Genomic DNA, 19,922 nt, shown 5'->3' with positions numbered 1-19,922 from the left:
AAACAATGCATTTTCATTTTAACTGGACAATGCCAATTGTTTTCTAAGGTGTTTGTACCAATTTCTGTTTCCACCAGAAGTGTCTCAGAATTCCTGTTGTTTGACATTCTTCTCAGCACTTAGGTATTTTTGCCTTTTACCAATAAGAGATTTTTCTAAGCAAGTCTATTAAATTTGGTGTAAATTTTGAAAAATTTAGTCTAGAATGCAAAAACAAGCAAAAAACTGAATATGCTAATAATTTATGGTGAAAATGTTGATATTGGCTACTATAATAATGAAGATAAGGGGTTTGGTTAAATTGATAAATATGCTATAGATACTGTATTATACCTGTTATTTCTCTTGCCTTATCTCCTAACCACTGAAATTAGTATGTTCTCTACATATTCTTCTTTGTCTTGAAAATAATCCAGTGGTGGGGGACTTCCATTCTGGTTCAGTGGCTTAAACTCCACGTTCCCAATGCAGGGGGCCCCCGGTTTGATCCCTCATCAGGGAACTAGCTCCTGTACACCATAACTAAACGATAATTAAAGATCCCATGTGCCACTGCTAAGACCTGGCACAGCCAAATGAATAAATATTTTAAAATATAAGCTGTTTGGACTTAACTTTAAAAAAATATCTACTGAGTCTTTGGTATTCATTATGAGTTGGCATGCCCTTTAGTTTCTGTTTGGTTTGTTTCTGTTTTTACTCTATCCCATGTTAAATCTTTTTGGCTAAACATAAATTGGTAAAATAGTATTTTGTGGAGGATGGGAGGTGGGCAGTAATTATAAACTATCTGCTCAATAAAGTAGTGTATTTTTGTATGTATTTTGATCGAACAGATGTTTAGTCATCAGTCTCAGAAAATGTTACCATTCCTTTGTCTCATGAATTATATTGTTTGATGATACACATGTTGCCCATACTAACAGTAATTGTAAATACTTTATGGATGAATTGCTTTTGGCACTTTAAAAAATAATTTTAAAACATATATCCTCATTTGATTAATTTGTTTCTTTTGTGTTCCTTCAGTTCAGTTCAGTCGCTCAGTCGTGTCCGACTCTTTGCAACCCCATGAGTCGCAGCACACCAGGCCTCCCTATCCATCACCAGTTCCCGGAGTTTACTCAAACTCATGTCCATCGAGTCGGTGATGCCATCCAGCCATCTCATCCTCTGTCGTCACCTTCTCCTCCTGCCCCCAATCCCTCCCAGCATCAGGGTCTTTTCCAATGAGTCAACTCTTCGCATGAGGTGGCCAAAGTATTGGAGTTTCAGCTTAAGCATCAGTCCTTCCAATGAATACCCAGGACTGATCTCCTTTAGGATGGACTGGTTGGATCTCCTTGCAGTCCAAGGGACTCTAAAGAGTCTTCTCCAACACCACAGTTCAAAAGCATCAATTCTTCGGCACTCAACTTTCTTCACAGTCCAACTCTCACATCCATACATGACCACTGGAAAAACCGTAAGGGTACACATTTAACCAGGAATTTTTTATTTACCTAGGAAACTGGATGAATCATAGTTGTTTGTAACAGTTTTGAGAGTCCCAAAAAAAAGTTTCTATTAGCAAAATTAAGTGGCAAGTTGATATAATGGAATCCTAGCATCGGGAGAGGAAATTCTTACCTGCCATTTATAAGAACTGGAATAAAATCTAGCTTCTTCTTGGTTGTGCCCAATGGTGGGGCTCTTATAACCTCTTCAGCTTTTGGTTTTGACAAGCTTTCTTTTTTTCCAAAACCCTTTCCTTATAAAAAAAATTTGGGCAATTATCCCCAAACATTAAGACGGAGTTGCATAACAAACCCTTAGGTACCTATCACCAACTTTACCAATTTTCAACACGTAGCCAATCTTCTTTCAGCTATACAGCCACCTGTTTTCTCTCTTTCTCATATTATTCCCATATTATTTTAAAGTAAATCCATGATATCCCATCACTTTATCCATATGTATTTCAGTATGTATCTAAAGAGGTGAGGAATCCTTAAAAACATAATCATAATCTTTCATATCTTTAACTTTTTAAAATGTAATTAAATATATAGACAGCATTTGCATTTCCAGTTGTCTTATGATTGTGCTAATATTTTTAAAAAGATTGGTTGTTTGAATCAGGATATAAATAGGACACACAATGACATTGGTTGATTTTTTTAAAAATATTTATTTTACTTTGATTGTGCCGGGTCTTAGTTGCACATGTGGACTCATAGTTGCAGCATGCCTGTGGGATCTAGTTCCCCAACCAGGGATCAAACCTGGGCCCCCTGTATTGGGAACATAGAGTCTTACCCACTAGACCACAAGGGAAGTCCCAGGTTGATGTTTTTAAACTACATGTTACTTCTCTTTTTTTTTTTCCTTCCTTTGTCTTGCAGTTTATTTGAAGAAAGTTGGTTCTTTGTGCTGTTGAGTGTCCTTTGGTATTGTTGTTGAGTCACTAAGTTGTGTCTGACTCTTTTCAACCCCATGGGCTGCAGCACGCCAGGCTTCCTTGTCCTTCACTGTCTCCTGGAGTTTGCTCAGATTCATGTCCATTAAGTTGGTGATGCCATCTAACCATCTCATCCTCTGCCACCCCTTTCTCCTTTTGCTTTCAATCTTTCCCAGCATCAGAGTCTTTTCCAATGAGTTGGCTCTTCACAGGTGGCCAAAGTTTTGGAGCTTCCGCTTCAAAATCTGTCCTTCTAATGAATATTCAAGGTTGATTTCCTTTAGAATTGACTGGTTTGATCTCCTTGCTGTGTCCAAGAGTCTTCTCCAGCACCACAATTTGAAAGCATCAATTCTTTGGTGGTCAGCCTTCTTTATGGTCCAGCTCACAACCGTACATGACTACTGGAAAAACTATAGCTTTGACTATGTGGACCTTTGTTGGCAAAGTGCTATGTCTGCTTTTTAGTATGCTAAGTTTGTCATAGCTTTCCTTCCAAGGAGCAAGCATGTTTTAATTTCATGGCTGCAGTCACCATCCACAGTGATTTTGGAGCCCAAGAAAATAAAGTCTGTCACTGCTTCCACTTTTCCCCCATCTGTTTGCCGTGATGTGATGGGGCCAGATGCCATGGTCTTAGTTTTTTAATGTTAAGTTTTAAGCCAGCCTTTTCACTCTCCTCTTTCATCCTCGAGAGTCTCTTTAGATCCTCTTCACTTTCTGCCATTAGAGTGGTATCATCTGATATTTCTGCTGGCAGTCTTGGTTCCAGCTTGTGATTCCTCCAGCCTGGCATTTCTTGTTAAGTACTCTGCATAGAAGTTAAGTGAGCAAGGTGACGATGCACAGCCTCGCTGTACTCTTTTCCCAATCAGGAACCAGTGTGTTGTTCCATGTCTGCTTCTAACTGTTGCTTCTTGTCCTGCATACAGGCTTCTCAGGAGACAGGTAAGGTCGTCTGCTATTCCCATCTCTTGAAGAATTTCCCACAGTTTATTGTGATCCACACAGTCAAAGGCTTTAGCATAGTCAATGAAGTAGATGTTTTTCTGGAATTCCCTTGCTTTCTCTATGATCTGAGGAATGTTGGCAATTTGATCTCTGGTTCTTCTGCCTTTTCTAAACCCAGCTTCTATATTGGAGTTCTCTGTTCACATACTGCTGAAGCCTAACTTGAAGGATTTTTGAGCATAACCTTACTACATGTGAAATGAGCACAATAGTATGGTAGTTTAAACATTCTTTGGCATTGCCCTTCTCTGGGATTGGAATGAAAACTGACCTTTTCCAGTCCTGTGGCCACTGCTGAGTTTATGCTTATTGAACCTGCCTGGTATAGTTTAACATGTTTTTTTCGTCCTGTAAATTTCCTGTAACTTTATCTCTGGATCTCACTTCTAGATCAGGGTTCCATCAGATTTCAGGTTTTTCAGAGCACTCTCTGTACATGATTTCCTTTGATCTTAACAGTGTAAACCCCTCATTTCTATAAATATAGAAACACAGACTGAGAGAATTTAAGTAAAATGCCTAAGTGGAGAATTATTTGCAGAGGCTCAGCTAGAACTTAGTTTCCTTAACTCAGTGGTTTGTAATCTTGGCTGCATATCTCATTCATCTGTGGAGTTAAGCAAAACAAATGCCTAGATATTTTGAGTTAATCAGGCTGGGGTGGGGCCCATTAAATATTATGTGAAAGCTCTCAAGGCAGTTCTCAATGTTTAGGCAGGGTTGAGAGCAGCTACCCTAACTCGTACCTCATGTTCCTTCCTCTGTCACATATATTTTCTTCATCTAATTAAAAGATTCTTACATGGAAGAGGAAGAGTTGTTTTCCATTGCTCCAGAAGGCAGAAATATGATTAGTCCAAATGAGGGAAGGTTACTTAGATGTAACAGTGGGAACCAGCTGTACATCCTAAGAGCATTATTCTTGGAATTTATGTATCTTCTCATTCATTAATTTATCAAACGTTTATGTGCCAGACACTGATACAAGTATGAATAAGACATGGTTCCCTCTTTCAGAGTTCACAGTTGAAATAGGGGTACAGATTTAAATAACATTATAGTAGAGTGTGTTACACATCTTGGGGGCTGCATAATTTCCTTTTTCAAGTTGTTATACTTTTGTATTTTTAAATTGTCATCAGTGACTTTCTTACTAAGATATTTATGCTAAGCATTTGGTGAATGTGTCACACGATAGTCTTTTCATTAAATATGTAATTCAAGCAATAACAAGTAAAGTTAGTCTTTGCATAATTATCTTTTTTCTTTAAATAGAAAAATAATAAAATTTATAATAGCATTGAAACCATTTTGAGAGTTCATTTCTACATCTTTCTCCAAATTTTACTCTGTTGATTACTAAGCATAGAAGGATGATTTGTATTGGTTTTGTCAAGACTTTGGTAAAAAAAAAAAATGATTTTGTAACATGGAGAAATTTTTAGATTTGGACTCTATGCCTCAGATCAACTTTGAAGAGTCACTCTACATACCACTCACTACATTTCCTTCATAGACATCATGTATTGAAAATCATCATTTATCAAAAACAAATCATTGAGGCTGGGATGGGGGTGGGAGGGAGACTGAGCAGGGAGGGGATATGTGTAGTTACAGCTGCTTCACACTGCGGTACAGCAGAAACCAACACGACGTTGGAAAGCGATTATCCTCCATTAGAAACAAGGTTAAAGATGTAAAAACACAGCAATATGAAGTGGTATAGGGAGAAAAAAAAATTCATTGAGAAACTTCCCCGGTGGCCCAATGGTTGAGACTCCATGCTCACAATGCAGGGTTCCATCCCTGGTCAGGAAGTTAGATCCCACATGCCGCAACTGAGTTCCCATGTCTCAGCTAAAGGTCTCGCTTGCCTGCAATGAGCTGCAGCCAAATAAATAAATAAAAATAAATATTAAAAAACACATCTTTGATACCTCTGTTGAAATAGCAGACACATTTTCTCTTAGAGTTTGTATCTGACCCTTTGATAGAGGTATGTCCTAGATAATATGGGAATAACAAAAGGTTATCTGGGACTTCCCTGATGGCTCAGTAGGTAAAGAATCTGCCTGCAATGCAGGAGACTCAGGTTTGATCCCGGGTCAGGAAGCTCCCCTGGAGAAGGAAATGTCAACCCACTCCAGTATTCCTGCCCGGGTAATCCCATGGACAGAGGAGCCTGGTGGGCTCCTCTGGGAGCCTTGTGACTGGGGTCACAAGAGTTGGACACGACTTAGCAACAAAACTTATAAAGCAATTAATAATAAAAGGTTATTCTTGGAAGGAGAGTGAGAGGAAGAAAAGTGTGTTTCAGAGTTGATGGTGGAGCAGAGCTGAGTTCTGAATGATAGGTAGGATTTAAACTTAGTGGTATAGGACATTCAGGCCACATTAGCAGGGAGATGGAAAAATAGAACCCTGGTCATAGAACATGACAGAGATGAAAACTGGACAGGGATTAGGATAAGATGAAACTTTTATGCAAAAAGAATTTGAACAGTGATTTCTTATATTTAGGAGTCCTCAAAGTTCTAACAGTTGTGCTCTCAATAAAAACTGCTCTCAGTTTATACAGGGATTTGGGAGAAATCACCGCGTGCTGGAGTCCCAGAACTGAGCCAAAGCTAATTAGCCTGGTAACAAGGCAGAGTCCATTCCTAGTTTTGGCACCAAGCTAAGGGCTAAAACTCATGAATTAAAGTGTGAAATTTAGCCGTGGTTATCAGTTAAGACCATTTTAAAAAATAGATGCTGATGCAAGTTTGAATACATACAAGACTGAATAAGGTTGTGCAGCTTCAGGGTCTAATTTGATTGATAACGGATCCACTTTTGATTTAGGCTTTTGTATTAGAGATAGAGTTCCATCCTTTCATTCTTGATTCATTTACTTGGTTCACATGAAATCTTTCTGATCTTTAAGTTGCCAGATGCAATTCAATTTGACCATGACTGCCATCTTCATAATGTAAAAAAAATTGTAGGAAAATCTGTAAAAGGGTTTAAAAACTCACTCTAACATTTGAGAGAATTTTGGTATTCTATAGACTCTACTGAAAAGTTTTGTGCTGGGGTTGCAAGTCGGGCCAGTTCAATCTGCTTTGGAATAATTCAGGTATAAATTCATTTTATGCTGACAGGTTCATAAAATGAATTGAATCAGTTAATGAACCATACTAGGGAGTATAATAATTTATTCATACTAGGGAGTGTAATAATTTATTTGGAGCTTCCATGATCCTGAGTTTTAAATCTCATTTCTTTTTGGAGATTGAAGTGTTTTATTGTTCACTGATAGTTCGCAGCATCTGTGGTGGTCTCCCCCATCCCACCACAGTCTTCCCACCTAGTGAGCCCTACAGTGAGAAAAACTTCTGCTGAAGTACAATAGATGGGACTAATGAATTGATGTAAAGAAAACACTCCCTGTGGTCCTTATGCTTGTGCTTTGTCAGATACATCCCCCGAATGTTGGTTATATCAGTTGTGTCATCGTTTGTTTGACTAGGAGTTACTAAAGACAATGTTTGCTGCTGTAAAATACCAGCTCTAGTTATGGCTGCTGTTCTTCAATATAAACTATTTAACTTGTCATTACAGTTTTTTTTTTAATAGAGGAAAAAAAACCCCCTGTTTATATTACCTCAAATATTAATGACATTTCAAAATTGAATAAGTATGTTTTACCTTATTATAGGGCATATACAATTTTTATACTGCTTTTTATTGTTGTATAGTTTTAATTATTTTAAATTTATTCCACAATACTCCATTATGATATGTTATAATTTAATTGAACACTTCTGAATATTGAGATTGCTTCTACTTTTTCCACTGTGATAAGACTGCAGTGCAAATCTCTCTGTTTGTTTTTATTTCTGGAATGTTTCTTCTGGATAAATTCTTAGAAATGGGTTTGCTTTCTGTTTCTTTCAGTGGTAGGAGATTATATATGTTTTAGCTACATCTTGACCTTTTTTAGAGAATTACATCTCTAGTATTCTGAACAGCAAAGTAGATGGAAATTGAGATTCACATTTAGGAGAGTACAGTAGTTCCTTCCCTAATCTTGATTTTTCTACTGATTTATTAGACTAGTTAATTTCCTAATGTGTATATATAATATTTTCTATTACCCAAAAAGCCTCTGTATGCTTATTATCCCTACCATATTTACTTGAAATGCATGTTAGCATTTTACATTTCGCATCATGACTGGTAGGTATATGTTCTGTGTTTTCCAAATGAAAAAAACTTTGTTAAAATGATACAATCCTCTCTAACTCTTCTGTCAAATACTGGAGTCTTGTCCAAAGCTAGATATGGATGGTAAAGAATATTTTGCCTCCTTTCTCTTAGCATTCCAGAATGATTGTTTTTTAGCTTCAAAACATGTATGTCATGTATGATGAAAAAATTACATTAAGACTTTGAGTTAATATTTTGAGTGTCATTCCCTTAATAATTTGGTGACTACAGCGTTGTCACCAAAGTACAGTTAGTAAACCTGTATTCTGATTAAAGGTGTCAGGGATCTTCCCTTTTCCTTAAATAGCCTTTTTCCTTTTATTAAAAAAAATTAATTTTCTAATGATATTTTGGTCTTTTATCTTCTTAATTAAGAACCATAACTAAGAGTAGTGGTTTTATATGAACATCAGAGACAAATTATTTAATATTCATAAGTACCAGAATAGATCCTCCATAGCTGACTTACTAAAAGCCAAAGGTATGATCTCTTTCTCTTTATAAAATAATTTAGGCCATGACTTTCGAACTTTAGAATTCTTAAAAACAGCAGCATATCAGACAGTTCTTAGTTTTCATAAGAGGCCATTGAAATGGATAATGCTGAGTAATCTAATGGATTTCTGAAAGCATAGTGTGCTTTAGATACTGCTAAATCAATAAACATAACAGTCACTTAAGTGTGTATATTATGTATTATTTGGTTAATTATAACTCAAATCCTTTCAGAATATTTGTCTTTCAAGTGGAATGCTAAAAATATAATTAAAGTGCTTATAAAAAATAGAACCATCAGAAAAATGCAGAAGTATAGTATGCATTTTTTCAGATAATCTTAATATTTGGAGTTAACCTCAGATTCTGCCATATACACCATTTTATGAACCATGAAGAAACAGATTTCAGAAGCACTTAGTAATAAAAGTAAATAGTTAAGTTTAATGTTACTTTAGAAAAGGCAGAGGAACCAGAAATCAAATTGGCAGCATCCACTGGATCATAGAAAAAGAAAGAGAATTCCAGAAAAACATCTATTTCTATTTCATTGAATATGCTAAAAAGCCTTTGACTGTGTGGATCACAGCAAACTGTGGAAAATTCTTAAAGAGATGGGAATACCAGACCATCTTATTGAAAGCTGCTCTGTTGTGTCTGACTCTTTGCAGCCCCATGGACTTCTCCAGGCCAGAATACTGGAGTGGGTATTTCCCTTCTCTAGGGGATCTTCCCAACCCAGGGATCAAACCCAGGTCTCCCGCACTGCGGGCGATTCTTTACCAGCTGAACCACAAGGGAAGCCCAAGAATACTGGAGTGGGTAGCCGATCCCTTCTCCAGCAGGAATTGAATTGGGGTCTCCTGCACTGCAGGCAGATTCTTTACCAACTGAACTATCAGGGAAGCCCTTAATTGCCTCCTGAGAAATCTGTATGCAGGTCAAGAAGCAACAGTTAAAACTGTACATGGAACACTGGACTGGTTCCAAATTGGGAAAGGAGTACATCAAGGCTGTATATTGTCACCCTGCTTATTTAACTTACATGCAGAGTACATCATGTGAAATGCCCAGCTTGATGAAGCACAAGCTGGAAGCAAGATTGCAAGGAGAATTATCAACATCAGATATGCAGATGACACCACCCTTATGGCAGAAAGCAAAGAGGAACTAAATTGATAGTGAAGGAGGCGAGTGAAAAAGCTGGCCTAAAACTCAACATTCAAAAAACTAAGATCATCCCATCACTTCATGGCAAACAGATTGGGAAACAATGGAGACAGTGACAGACTTTATTTTCTTGGACTCCAAAATCACTGCAGATGATGACTGCAACCATGAAATTTAAAAGATGTTTCCTCCTTGGAAGGAAAGCTATGACCAACCTAGACAGCATATTAAAAAGCAGAGACATTACTTTGCTGACAAAGGCCTGTCTAGTCAAAGCTATATTTTCCAGTAGTCATGTATGGATGTGAGAGTTGGACCGTAAAGAAAGCTAAGCGCCGAAGAATTGATGCTTTTGAACTGTGTTGCTAGAGAAGACTCTTGAGAGTCCCTTGGACAGCAAGGAGATCAAATCAGTCAATCCTAAAGGAAATCAGTCCTGAATATTCACTGGAAGGACTGATGCTGAAGCTCCAATACTTTGGCCACCTGATGGGAAGAACTGACTCATTAGAAAAGATCCTGATGCTGGGAAAGACTGAAGGCTAGGAGGCAAAGGTGACGACAGAGGATGAGATGGTTGGATGGCATCACCGACTTGATGGACATGAGTTTGAGCAAGCTCCGGGAGTTGGTGATAGACAGGGAAGCCTGGAGGGCTGCAGTCCTTGGGTCAAAAAGAGTCAGACGCTACTGAGTGACTGAACTGAATGATACTGAATTGTTGCTTGATTCTTGTGTCCAATAAAAGCCTATATTGAATTTTTCAGGAGTTGCTTCATATAACATGAGTAGCTGCTCAGTGTAGCATAAGTAAAAATGTATTTGGAGCGCATATGTACTGTGTATCAAAGGGTTGTACTAGGTAGAAATCACAAAATCAATATTGAAAAACTTTTAAAAAATGTAACAAAATTTGTTTAGATTTTCATAACTTGAGATGACCAAATTTAAAATTCTGTGGTTTTTCACATTAAAAGTATCTCAATCTTTGATTGTTGACCATAGTGGTAGAAACTGGTTACCGACTTTTTGAGGGGAGATCTTAAAAAAAAAAAAAGGCAATCTAGCTTCCTTAAGTATGATTACTTCAGGGTAGATGGTCATCTCTGAAATGCGATCCTTTCTAAAGGAATTTGTTTTATCTGCTACCATTTGTGAAAAATAAAAGTATAATTTGTGTTTGAATCTAGACAAAGGGGTGGGATGATGAAATTTGTATGACTTGATGGTAAAGGACATTATAATCATTATCTGTTTGATACTCTTTAGTAAAATCTAAATAGAAACGTCCCTAGTTCTTATTTTTAATAATATGATTTGCAATATAGCTTTACCCAATGATACCTAGTTGAATACAACTATTGCCTGGTTAGAACTTTTGAAATTTTTATTTTAAAATTATTGTATGGTAAAATTGACATTTTTGGGGGGGGGGAAGTACAGTTCTATGACTCTTAGCACATATATTGATTCATGTAATCACTTAACTAGACGGACCTTTGTTGGCAAAGTAATGTCTCTGCTTTTTAATGTGCTGTCTAGGTTGGTCATGACTTTCCTTCCAAGGAGTAAGCGTTTTTTCAATTCATTCCTGCAAGCACCATCTGCAGTGATTTTGGAGCCCAGAAAAATAAAGTCAGCCACTGTTTCCACTGTTTTCACATCTGTTTGCTGTGAAGTGATGGAACCGGATGCCATGATCTTAGTTTTCTGAATGTTGAGCTTTAAGCCAACTTTTTCACTCTCCTCTTTCACTTTCATCAAGAGGCTCTTTAGTTCTTCTTCACTTTCTGCCATAAGGGTGGTGTCATCTGCATATCTGAGGTTATTGATACTTTTCCCGGCAATCCTGATTCTAGCTTGTGCTTCCTCCAGCCCGGCGTTACTCCTTGGAAGGAAAGTCATGACCAACCTAGAGAGCATATTAAAAAGCAGAGACATTACTTTGCTGACAAAGGTCCGTCTAGTCAAGGCTATGGTTTTTCCAGTGGTCATGTATGGATGTGAGAGTTGGACTATAAAGAAAGCTGAGCACTGAAGAATTGATGCTTTTGAACTGTGTTGCTAGAGAAGACTCTTGAGAGTCCCTTGGATGCAAGGAGATCCAACCAGTCCATCCTAAAGGAGATCAGTCCTGGGTGTTCATTGGAAGGACTGATGTTGAAGCTGAAACTCCAATACTTTGGCCACCTGATGTGAACAGTTGACTCATTGGAAAAGACCCTGATGCTGGGAGGGATTGGGGGCAGGAGGAGAAGGTGACGACAGAGGATGAGATGGTTTGATGGTATCACCAACTCAATGGACATGTGTTTGGGTGGACTCCGGGAGTTGGTGACGGAGAGGGAGGCCTAACGTGCTGCGATTCATGGGGTCACAAAGAGTCGGACACGACTGAGCGACTGAACTGAACTGAACTGAACCACTTAACACTTGTATTGATTCGTGCAACCAGTTAGGACATGTAAGATTCATGTAACCACCAGTGCTGTCCAAGATAGAGAACAGTTTGTCTTCAGGAACCTTCTTATACTATCCCTAAATTGTCACACCCTGCATGTACCCCAACCTCTGGCAACCATTGATCTGGTTTTTTAATCACTGTACATTTTTCCCCCAGAAAGTAGTAAATAGGATCATGCAGATGGAACCTTTGAAATTGATTTCTTTCACTCAACTAAATGCCATTGAGATTCACTGAGGTTGTGGGGAACAGTTGTTCATTTCTTTTTATTGCTAAGTTGTTGGTTGAAATGTTATGGCATTTGGATATTATTTCTGATCTGACACACTGGCACTGAAATTTGAGTTGGTTGCTTTTAATTGGGTTGACTTTTTTTTTAAGTCAGTTAAATGAGATACACATGTAGTTAATTTTCTGAATTAGAATTTTTTTTAAACTGCACATTTTTTTAGTTTAGAGGCTTGCGTGTATAGCTAAGCTAGGCAGTTACAGGATGTAAGGGCAAAATTTGAAGTTAAAAAAAGGATTTTGCAGTTTATGAGCAAAATAGAATGACAGTGGAAACAGTGTCAGTGGAAACAGAGCATCACCAACTCGATGGGCATGAGTTTGAGTAAACTATGGGAACTGGTGATGGACAGGGAGGCCTGGCTTGCTGCAATTCATGGGGTCGCAAAGAGTCGGACACGACTGAGCAACTGAACTGAACTGAACTGATGACCCTTTAAAATGCCAGTGCCAGTGACTTGACAGAATTTTCTTTGCTTTTGTTCCAAGCCTCTTCCCACTCTGACTTTCTGGTCTACTGAGAACCAGACACCTCTGGTGGCTGATAATCTATTTTAATATGCTTGCTTCAGGAGTGCCTGCCTTTATTTGTTGGTTATAACAGTCTATTCATCTTAACTTAGTCAGACTTCCGTGTATAAATTCTTTGCATCATAAATTCAGTTTGATTCTTAATCTTAGTATCTGTTTCTTAGTTGATTGAGGTTTTATCATTTCCTCAGCTGCTGAAAATCTCAAGGAGGTCTCCTGATAATTGTATGTTTTTGGAAAGAAAATAGTGGTGGTTCTGCTATCAATGGGAACTGTATAAATCTATATACAATGTCACCAATTGAAATAATGGATTAACAGTAGCAAGAATGCAATGCTCTTCAAACGGAGAGAATAATAAACAATCATTTATTAGTAGGTATTTTAGATTTTGAAGGTGAAACTTGTTCTGTTTTCCTTGACAATCTAATTGGTAGTAGAAGTTAGAGACAGATTTATAAATTGATTGAAGAAATATTTATGCCTCAGCTTTCTAAGATAAGTTATCCAAATTAACTTTGGCTTCCATATTTAACTATTTTCATGATTCAGGTTCTAATCTCACTTTTTTTTTTTTTTTTTCTAATCTCACTTTTAATAGTAACATTAGCAGAAATGCCAAGAAAAGAAAATCTCCATCAGCAGCCTGGCTTTATAGCACACATTTTCATATTTGGTCAAAAAGATTTTTTGATATGGGCCATTTTTTTAACTTTTAACTTTAAAATTTTAATTTTAAACCTTAATTTTGTATTGGGGTATTACCAATTAACAATGTTGTGATAGTTTCAGCTGGACAGCAAAGGAACTCAGCTATATATATACAAGTATCCATTCTCCCCCAAACTCCCCTTCCATCCAGGCTGCTATGATGTGGACCGTTTTTAGATACCAGTGGATAGATTTACTCTCATCATAGATGAGAGTGGTGGTGGAAGCAATACATACCAACTTCCTCTCTACTGGTTCTTTCCTTAGATTTTAACATTTGAGACCAAGAACCCGACGGAATTAGCAGAACGTCTGCGCTCTGTTTGTGGGAATCAGAGCAACGCGTATGCCCGCCTGCTGGAATACCGCCTGAATGCCTTGCGAGGACTGTGGAATGCCCAGCGCCAGCTGGCCTTGGAAGAACAGCATGAAAGGGAGAGTTCGGGTGACGAAGAAACTTTGGCCTTGCTCAAACGCCAGGGCTTGTTGCAGCAACCCGAGCAAGCTCCCTTCACATCGAGGATGGGGCTCCTGCTGGTCTTCCCCCTTATTCAGTCCCAGAGTAGAACAGACCCCTCTCTCTGTAACATCACTGCTGAGGTGCTATTGAACTGCCTTCGAGACTGCCAGCCTTTGAGCCTGACCAAGGAGCCTGCTGACTGTCTCAATGGAATTGAAACTTTGCTGTGCTCCTGGCTAGAGGAGACTTCTGACACAGGCCGACACATCCCACATAAGCAAAAAGAAAATGCTGCTGCTGCCCTCGTGGCTTTGGCATGTGCCAGGTAAGGAAAATCAAAGGTACCCCCTGGTGACCTTGTGACGGCTGCTGCTTAGGTTGGGTGAGTGAATGAGAGAGCAAGCGTATTTGATGGAAGTCTTAACATTCAGAAGTCCTTCTTTGTTTTCAGTATTGAATTTCACAGCCTTGACAGTGCCTAAGATGCTTTCATCAAAACTTGGCACCAGGAGTTGGAGCTGGAACCCAAGTTCAAGGTTTTACTGTGTGTTATATCATGATAACAGCTTAAACAGTTTAAAATGGAGAATTAACACTTGCCATTATCTACTTACCCTTAGATGATTTGTTTTTTACATCAAGTGGTTAGTGGAGGATGTTATATCTGTATTTCTTCCAGAAGGACAGTGAAAAAAATGTGTAGCGCTTTTAAATTTTTTTGTGACACATGTCTGTAAGGAGTCTGTCAGCGAGTGAATGGGTTATTACTCACCTGGACTTGGTCACACAGATATGGTCACAAATTATATTTCTGGACCTTGATGCTTGGTTCCATCAATCTAATTGAAAAATCTTGTGTGTGTGTGTGTGTGTGTGTGTATATATGTATACATATATTAAGATTTAATGGTGTACTGTCCTTCGCGTGTAAGTTAATGTTATTGATACACCATCAATAAGACATATTCTTGGAGTTACTTTTCCAGGAGAGGATTTCTTACATTCTCCTACTCAGTAAACTGTATGATCCCTCTCACATATTTGTGAAGAAAAGGTTCACTGCCTTTGCTTTCTTCTAACCTATTTGTCTAGGGACCATTAGGACCGTGGTCTGACAGGTTAATGTTGCTAATCTGTCCCTCTCCCTTCAAAATTTTTTCTTTGATTGAGTTCTTCCTTTTGTTAGCAAGGCAAATGTGGGTAACTTCTTGGAGGACTACAAAGTCCTTAGACTCCTTCCTCTATTTTTATGACTTCAAAGTTGACCTTCATATGGTTCAATCTCAAGCTGTTTTTAAGGCAAAATGGCACCAACATTTATTGTCAGTTTCCTTGCCCTGAGCAAACTGTCATGGCCTAGTTTTAGATCCTGGAAGACTGTAGTTGATTGTGGAAATCCTGACATGAGCTTAATTCTGGAGACATTATTGGGTGGTACCAGAATAAGTTTCCCTGTAAAGGCTTTATATTGGATTTATTTATTAATTTTTGGATATGCAGAAGACAGTTTTAAGCCCTAAATAGATTTGTTATTAATACAAAAGTCCTACTTTGGGAAATTTTTCTGTCTATCTTTAGACAGATTTAGGATGTTTGGAATAATTACCAATTCTTTTCTTTCAGATGTTTTAATAAACATGAGGTCATAAAACTCAGTTTTTAATTTAGTCTGAACCAACAGATGGTTATTGAAATTGCTTCATGTACTTGAGATTCCAAAGTCCATTCAGCAGAAATGAGTGTTTTTATTTTCTTCTTCTTGGGGGTGTGTGTGTGTTGTTTTTGTCTTAGATAGTGCCTACATTCTGTTGCTAATATTATCACCTTATCTGGACTTTATTTACCTCAGAAGTCACATGCTTTTCAGGGTTGGATCATCTCTTTTAATGACATGTTTAGGAGCATATTATTGAACTTTTGAGATTGATGCTCTCAAAGACAGAACTGTGTTTCCAAAAAATTATTTTGAAGATATTCATTCATTTCAACTAGCTAACATTTATTGAACACTTCTGATGTGCCAGGAACCTTGCTAGGTCTTAGAGAAATAGTGACTCACGGTGGGTGACTCATGATCTCTAATTTACAGTTGAGTTGATTGCATTTTGTCAATCATTATTGCTCATTTACCATAGGCAAGGGACTCTTCTAGGCAGTAGGAACATAGCAGTGAGCAAAGTAGATGGTCCCTAAGATTGCAAAGTTTACATGAGAGAGAGACAGACAACTAGCAATGAATGAATGTATAGGATAATTTCCAGAGAAGGATAGTCATAGTAAGAAGACAAATCAGGATATTTTGCTAATAGAGAATAACTTAAGAGGAGGTGGAAGCCGGCATTAGCTAGAGATGCCAGGGAAGACCTTACTGAAGAGATAACATTTGAGCTGAGGCCTAGACAGTTGACACAGACCAAGCCACACAAAAAAGCCAGTGATGGGGTTCCAGGCAAGGGGAGCAGCAAGCAACACAAGTCTGATCCTCCTCCTGTCCTTGGGGTAGCTGAGCGACAGCAGAGTGAGCAGGGGGCTGGAATGCAGTGGTAGAAGGGGAGGTGGGAGAGGAGGGTCCAGACCATGTTGGGGCTTAGGAGCCATGGACGGAGTCTAAATTTTACCCTGACATCTGAATCTGGCAGACAGTAATATCTTATAGTTGGCTTACTGGTTTTAAATATTCCAGTGTGCCCTTGCCCATTAATTTTAACCTCGTTGTAACCCAGGGGAGGTATCCTTATTGGACAGATGATGAAGTAAAAACCTACAGGAGTTTGGTAACAGGACTGAGATGACGCCGCTGGTGAGTGGCAGAGCCTGGTTTCGGAGCCTAGGGGTCTTTTCTCCCAGCTTGTGCTTTTATACTCTATCTGCTGCCTCCCTGCCAGTATGCTTCTTTGGTTTTGATTCTTTGAACACCAGAGATAGGAAAGGGGACAATTAAGAGGAGAACTCTAGGCCTCCTTGATCCTCTGTTGGGTATTCCATTTCTTGTGAGGTTTAGGCACATGATACCTAGCAATTAAAGCCTTGGCTAAGAGAAATAAGGCAGCAGTCTGAAGTCAGCCCATCTGATACCCATGATCATTTAGTTCAGGAAATGTTCTTGTGGTGATTTATACTTGGGATCTGGCCAGGTAAGTCTTGTGCATCTTAAAAGCACCTTCTTTTAGATCCTGCTGACCATATTACAGACTTCCCAGGGCCTCAAGCCTCTGGAACCAAAAGGAAATCGGGTCTTTGTGAGCTCTGCAAACATTACAATCACATACTTCACAGCAGGGGGAAGCAGAAGGAATACCCTTCAGCACAAAGTATTATTTGAATGTTTTTCTTTTTGGTCATATTTAATGTGATGGGGGTTTGGTGAGATGTTATGTAAAATGGATGAACTTAACAAAGATATTAAAACATTTAAGCCTGGAAATACCAGTAGACTTTAAATATAACCTCTTCCAGTGAAATCTGTCCTCTAGACTAGCGATTGACTTGAAAGAGTATCCAGGCGTAATCACCACCTGTTCTTTGTGCTTGAGCTTTCTGTTTTGAACTTTCATGTTAGGGGAAGATAATTTATCTTTGCAAATACAAGAAGAACCAGCCTGGTAAGAGGCGAGTATATCTGACATTTTGTGCAGCACATCTACTGCACATGCACTGCACGCACACATGCTCAGTTGCTCAGCAGACACAGACTTATTTTGGAAGCTTCCCTTGTGATTAATAACCTTGACATCAACAACCTTATTATTTGACATTTCAATTTCACTGATTTCCTATTCCCTCTTTTTTTAGGGGATCATTGAAAACTTTTGTTCATACAGTCCATCTATTACAGAAACAGACTGATTTAGGGTCCCTGCCTGTAGCCGATGTGCTGTATAGGTAAGCTGTCATTTTGGATCCTCACCCTCCTTCTACATAAGCAAGCCTTGAGAATTAAAGCTCTTCCAATAAGTAAATTGCTAAACTCTTTTTTTTTTTTAATCAATTAATGACTCATGTTTTTAAGTAAGTGCTATTCTAATCATCGTAAGTAAGGATTTTGTTTTTTCCTTCTTAAAAAAGCATGTTGTTTTTCATTTTTTAATTTTAGTGGATTAAAAAAATGCAATAGCTCGTCTTGAATTTTTATTGTAGATTTCAAGATAATATGTTAAGATACAAAGTAAAAAAGTGAAAGTTGTTCATAATTTTGCTACTCAAAGATAACCACTCCAAATGTTGTATGTATTTCCTAGTTCATACCCCTTTCTCTCTATCCCTTCCTTTCTCTCATACATGTATACATGTAAAATATATACATTTTTACACACAGCTACAAATTTATTGTAACATAAGCACTACTTCATGATTTTTTTTAATGTAAAAATATAAGTTTCATGAATGTCTTTTCAGTTACATAGTATTTGTGTAGAACTATTGTAGTTTTCTGCTCTTTGAGATGGTAAGTTGACTTTTATCTTCTTGTTGGAATGGATAGTTTCAGTGTCTTTATGATTCTCTACCTCCCTCTTTTAGGCTGTTGCTTTTGGAAGGGGGACCCGGATCCCCCTCCTGTTTGCTTGGTGGCAAACATATAGTATCCTGGGGGTATGAAGACATGCTGCCCGCACCAGATAGCAACACTGGCTCCAGTTCTGAAAATAAAGGTAATGCAAGGGTTAGGGTCCTGTGATTGAAATTAAGATATGAAAAGAGTGGTTTTAGATCATTGTGGCAAATGATTTAGATATAACTCTGTGTTCCTTTTAATTAAGAGCTCAAGCTTCCTATACAGTGCGTTCATTGTCTGCTTTATCAGTAAAAGTATAAAAGCTGATACTGAGTGAGGTAAGAAAATGGATAGATTTTACTATCGCAAGGAAAAAGGATCATCCATACAGTCCTGCCAAGGAGGCATGAGTTACTTAAATTGATTCCTGAGTATTTAAATTTGGGCATGGGAGCCTTAAGTTGGATTTTTATATCCATGAGTAGAATATCAGGTCTTGCTGCCTGATTCTGTTTCTTTGAGTAATTTATTTTGTTGTGTGTGTTGGTGAGCCCTGTTATCCTAAAAGAAAAAAAAAAAAAAGATTGTTCAAAGGAGCATGAATTGTGAAGTATCTCCTTTAAACAAAGGAGATTAAAATGTTTTTATACAGTTTCACAAGTATTACATATCTGTTTACTCTGTGATCTCAGCAAAAATGGCAGAAGGTCTCTGAAATGTCCTGCAGTTAACTGACTTGCCAGATGAATGAGGCCTGTTTCTTCGTTTGGTGGATGCACTGATCAGTATGCCACGGCACACACAACCCACGAGGCCAATACACTCTTTTTATAGTCTGTGCCCTGCTGCTTCCACATCTGGAGTTGCAGCCTTGCAAGGAGTCCGCCTTGCTTCCAAATCTGTGTGTTATTGTAGTTGGTACTTGTGATTATATCATTAAATGTTACATAGCTGATAAAGTAAGAATTTTTTAAAAACCCTAGGAAATCGTTTCCGTTTAGAAATGGAATACTTTAGAACGATCTCTAAGAAATTGATGTTCTCTGAGAATTTAGGGTGGGATTCAGAGTCTATTCTCCCTACCCTTTCATTTCATTCTCTGGATGGGGGCCGCTTTCTCAGATGACTGTATGGGCATGGGGTGCAATCTCAGCGATGGGCCACCCCCGTATCTCTCATCTGGTGCCTGTGCCTTTTCATGGTCCACTGTTCTTCCAGATAGTCATGTTAAAGTGACGAGAGGAGCAGGCAAGACTCTGAGATGTGAGTTACCACCTTCACTGACTCAATTAGAGTCAACAGGAGAAGTGAAAACCTGCAGTGCCCAAGAAGTTCTTAAACATTATGGGCAGAAATAAGCAAATTCATACAAAACCAAAACACTTTTCTTCACTCTCTCCTTTAGTCCTTTTGGGCTTCTCAGGTGGTGCTAGTGGTAAAGAACCCACTTGCCAATGCAAGAGACATAAGAGACATAGGTTTGATCCCTGGGTTGGAAAGATCCCCTGGAGGTGGACATGGCAACCCTCCCCAGTATTCTTGCCTAGAGAATCTCACGGACATGTAATTTCTCATTAAGGATGATGGTATTAAGCTGATCTGTATGCCT

At 38.4% G+C, this 19,922-nt stretch overlaps 1 protein-coding gene across 6 annotated transcripts in view; it reads left to right on the top strand.

Annotated features, from left to right (window-relative positions):
- The window catches only part of HECTD4 (HECT domain E3 ubiquitin protein ligase 4), a 166,203-nt gene that overhangs the window by 37,012 nt on the left and 109,269 nt on the right, over window positions 1-19,922 (top strand). For all 6 annotated transcript variants that reach the window (XM_061141801.1, XM_061141804.1, XM_061141802.1 and 3 more), the window contains exons 2-4: window positions 13,629-14,146; window positions 17,614-17,703; window positions 18,340-18,470. In XM_061141801.1, the coding sequence (XP_060997784.1) occupies window positions 13,629-14,146; window positions 17,614-17,703; window positions 18,340-18,470 (739 nt within the window). The remainder of the gene's footprint in view (window positions 1-13,628; window positions 14,147-17,613; window positions 17,704-18,339; window positions 18,471-19,922) is intronic.

The sequence above is a fragment of the Dama dama genome, chromosome 5 (genome assembly GCF_033118175.1).
Source record: "Dama dama isolate Ldn47 chromosome 5, ASM3311817v1, whole genome shotgun sequence".
Taxonomy (NCBI): Eukaryota; Metazoa; Chordata; class Mammalia; order Artiodactyla; family Cervidae; genus Dama; species Dama dama.
The sequence above is the reverse complement of the archived record's forward strand: the minus strand, read 5'-3'. Positions and strand labels throughout refer to the sequence as shown.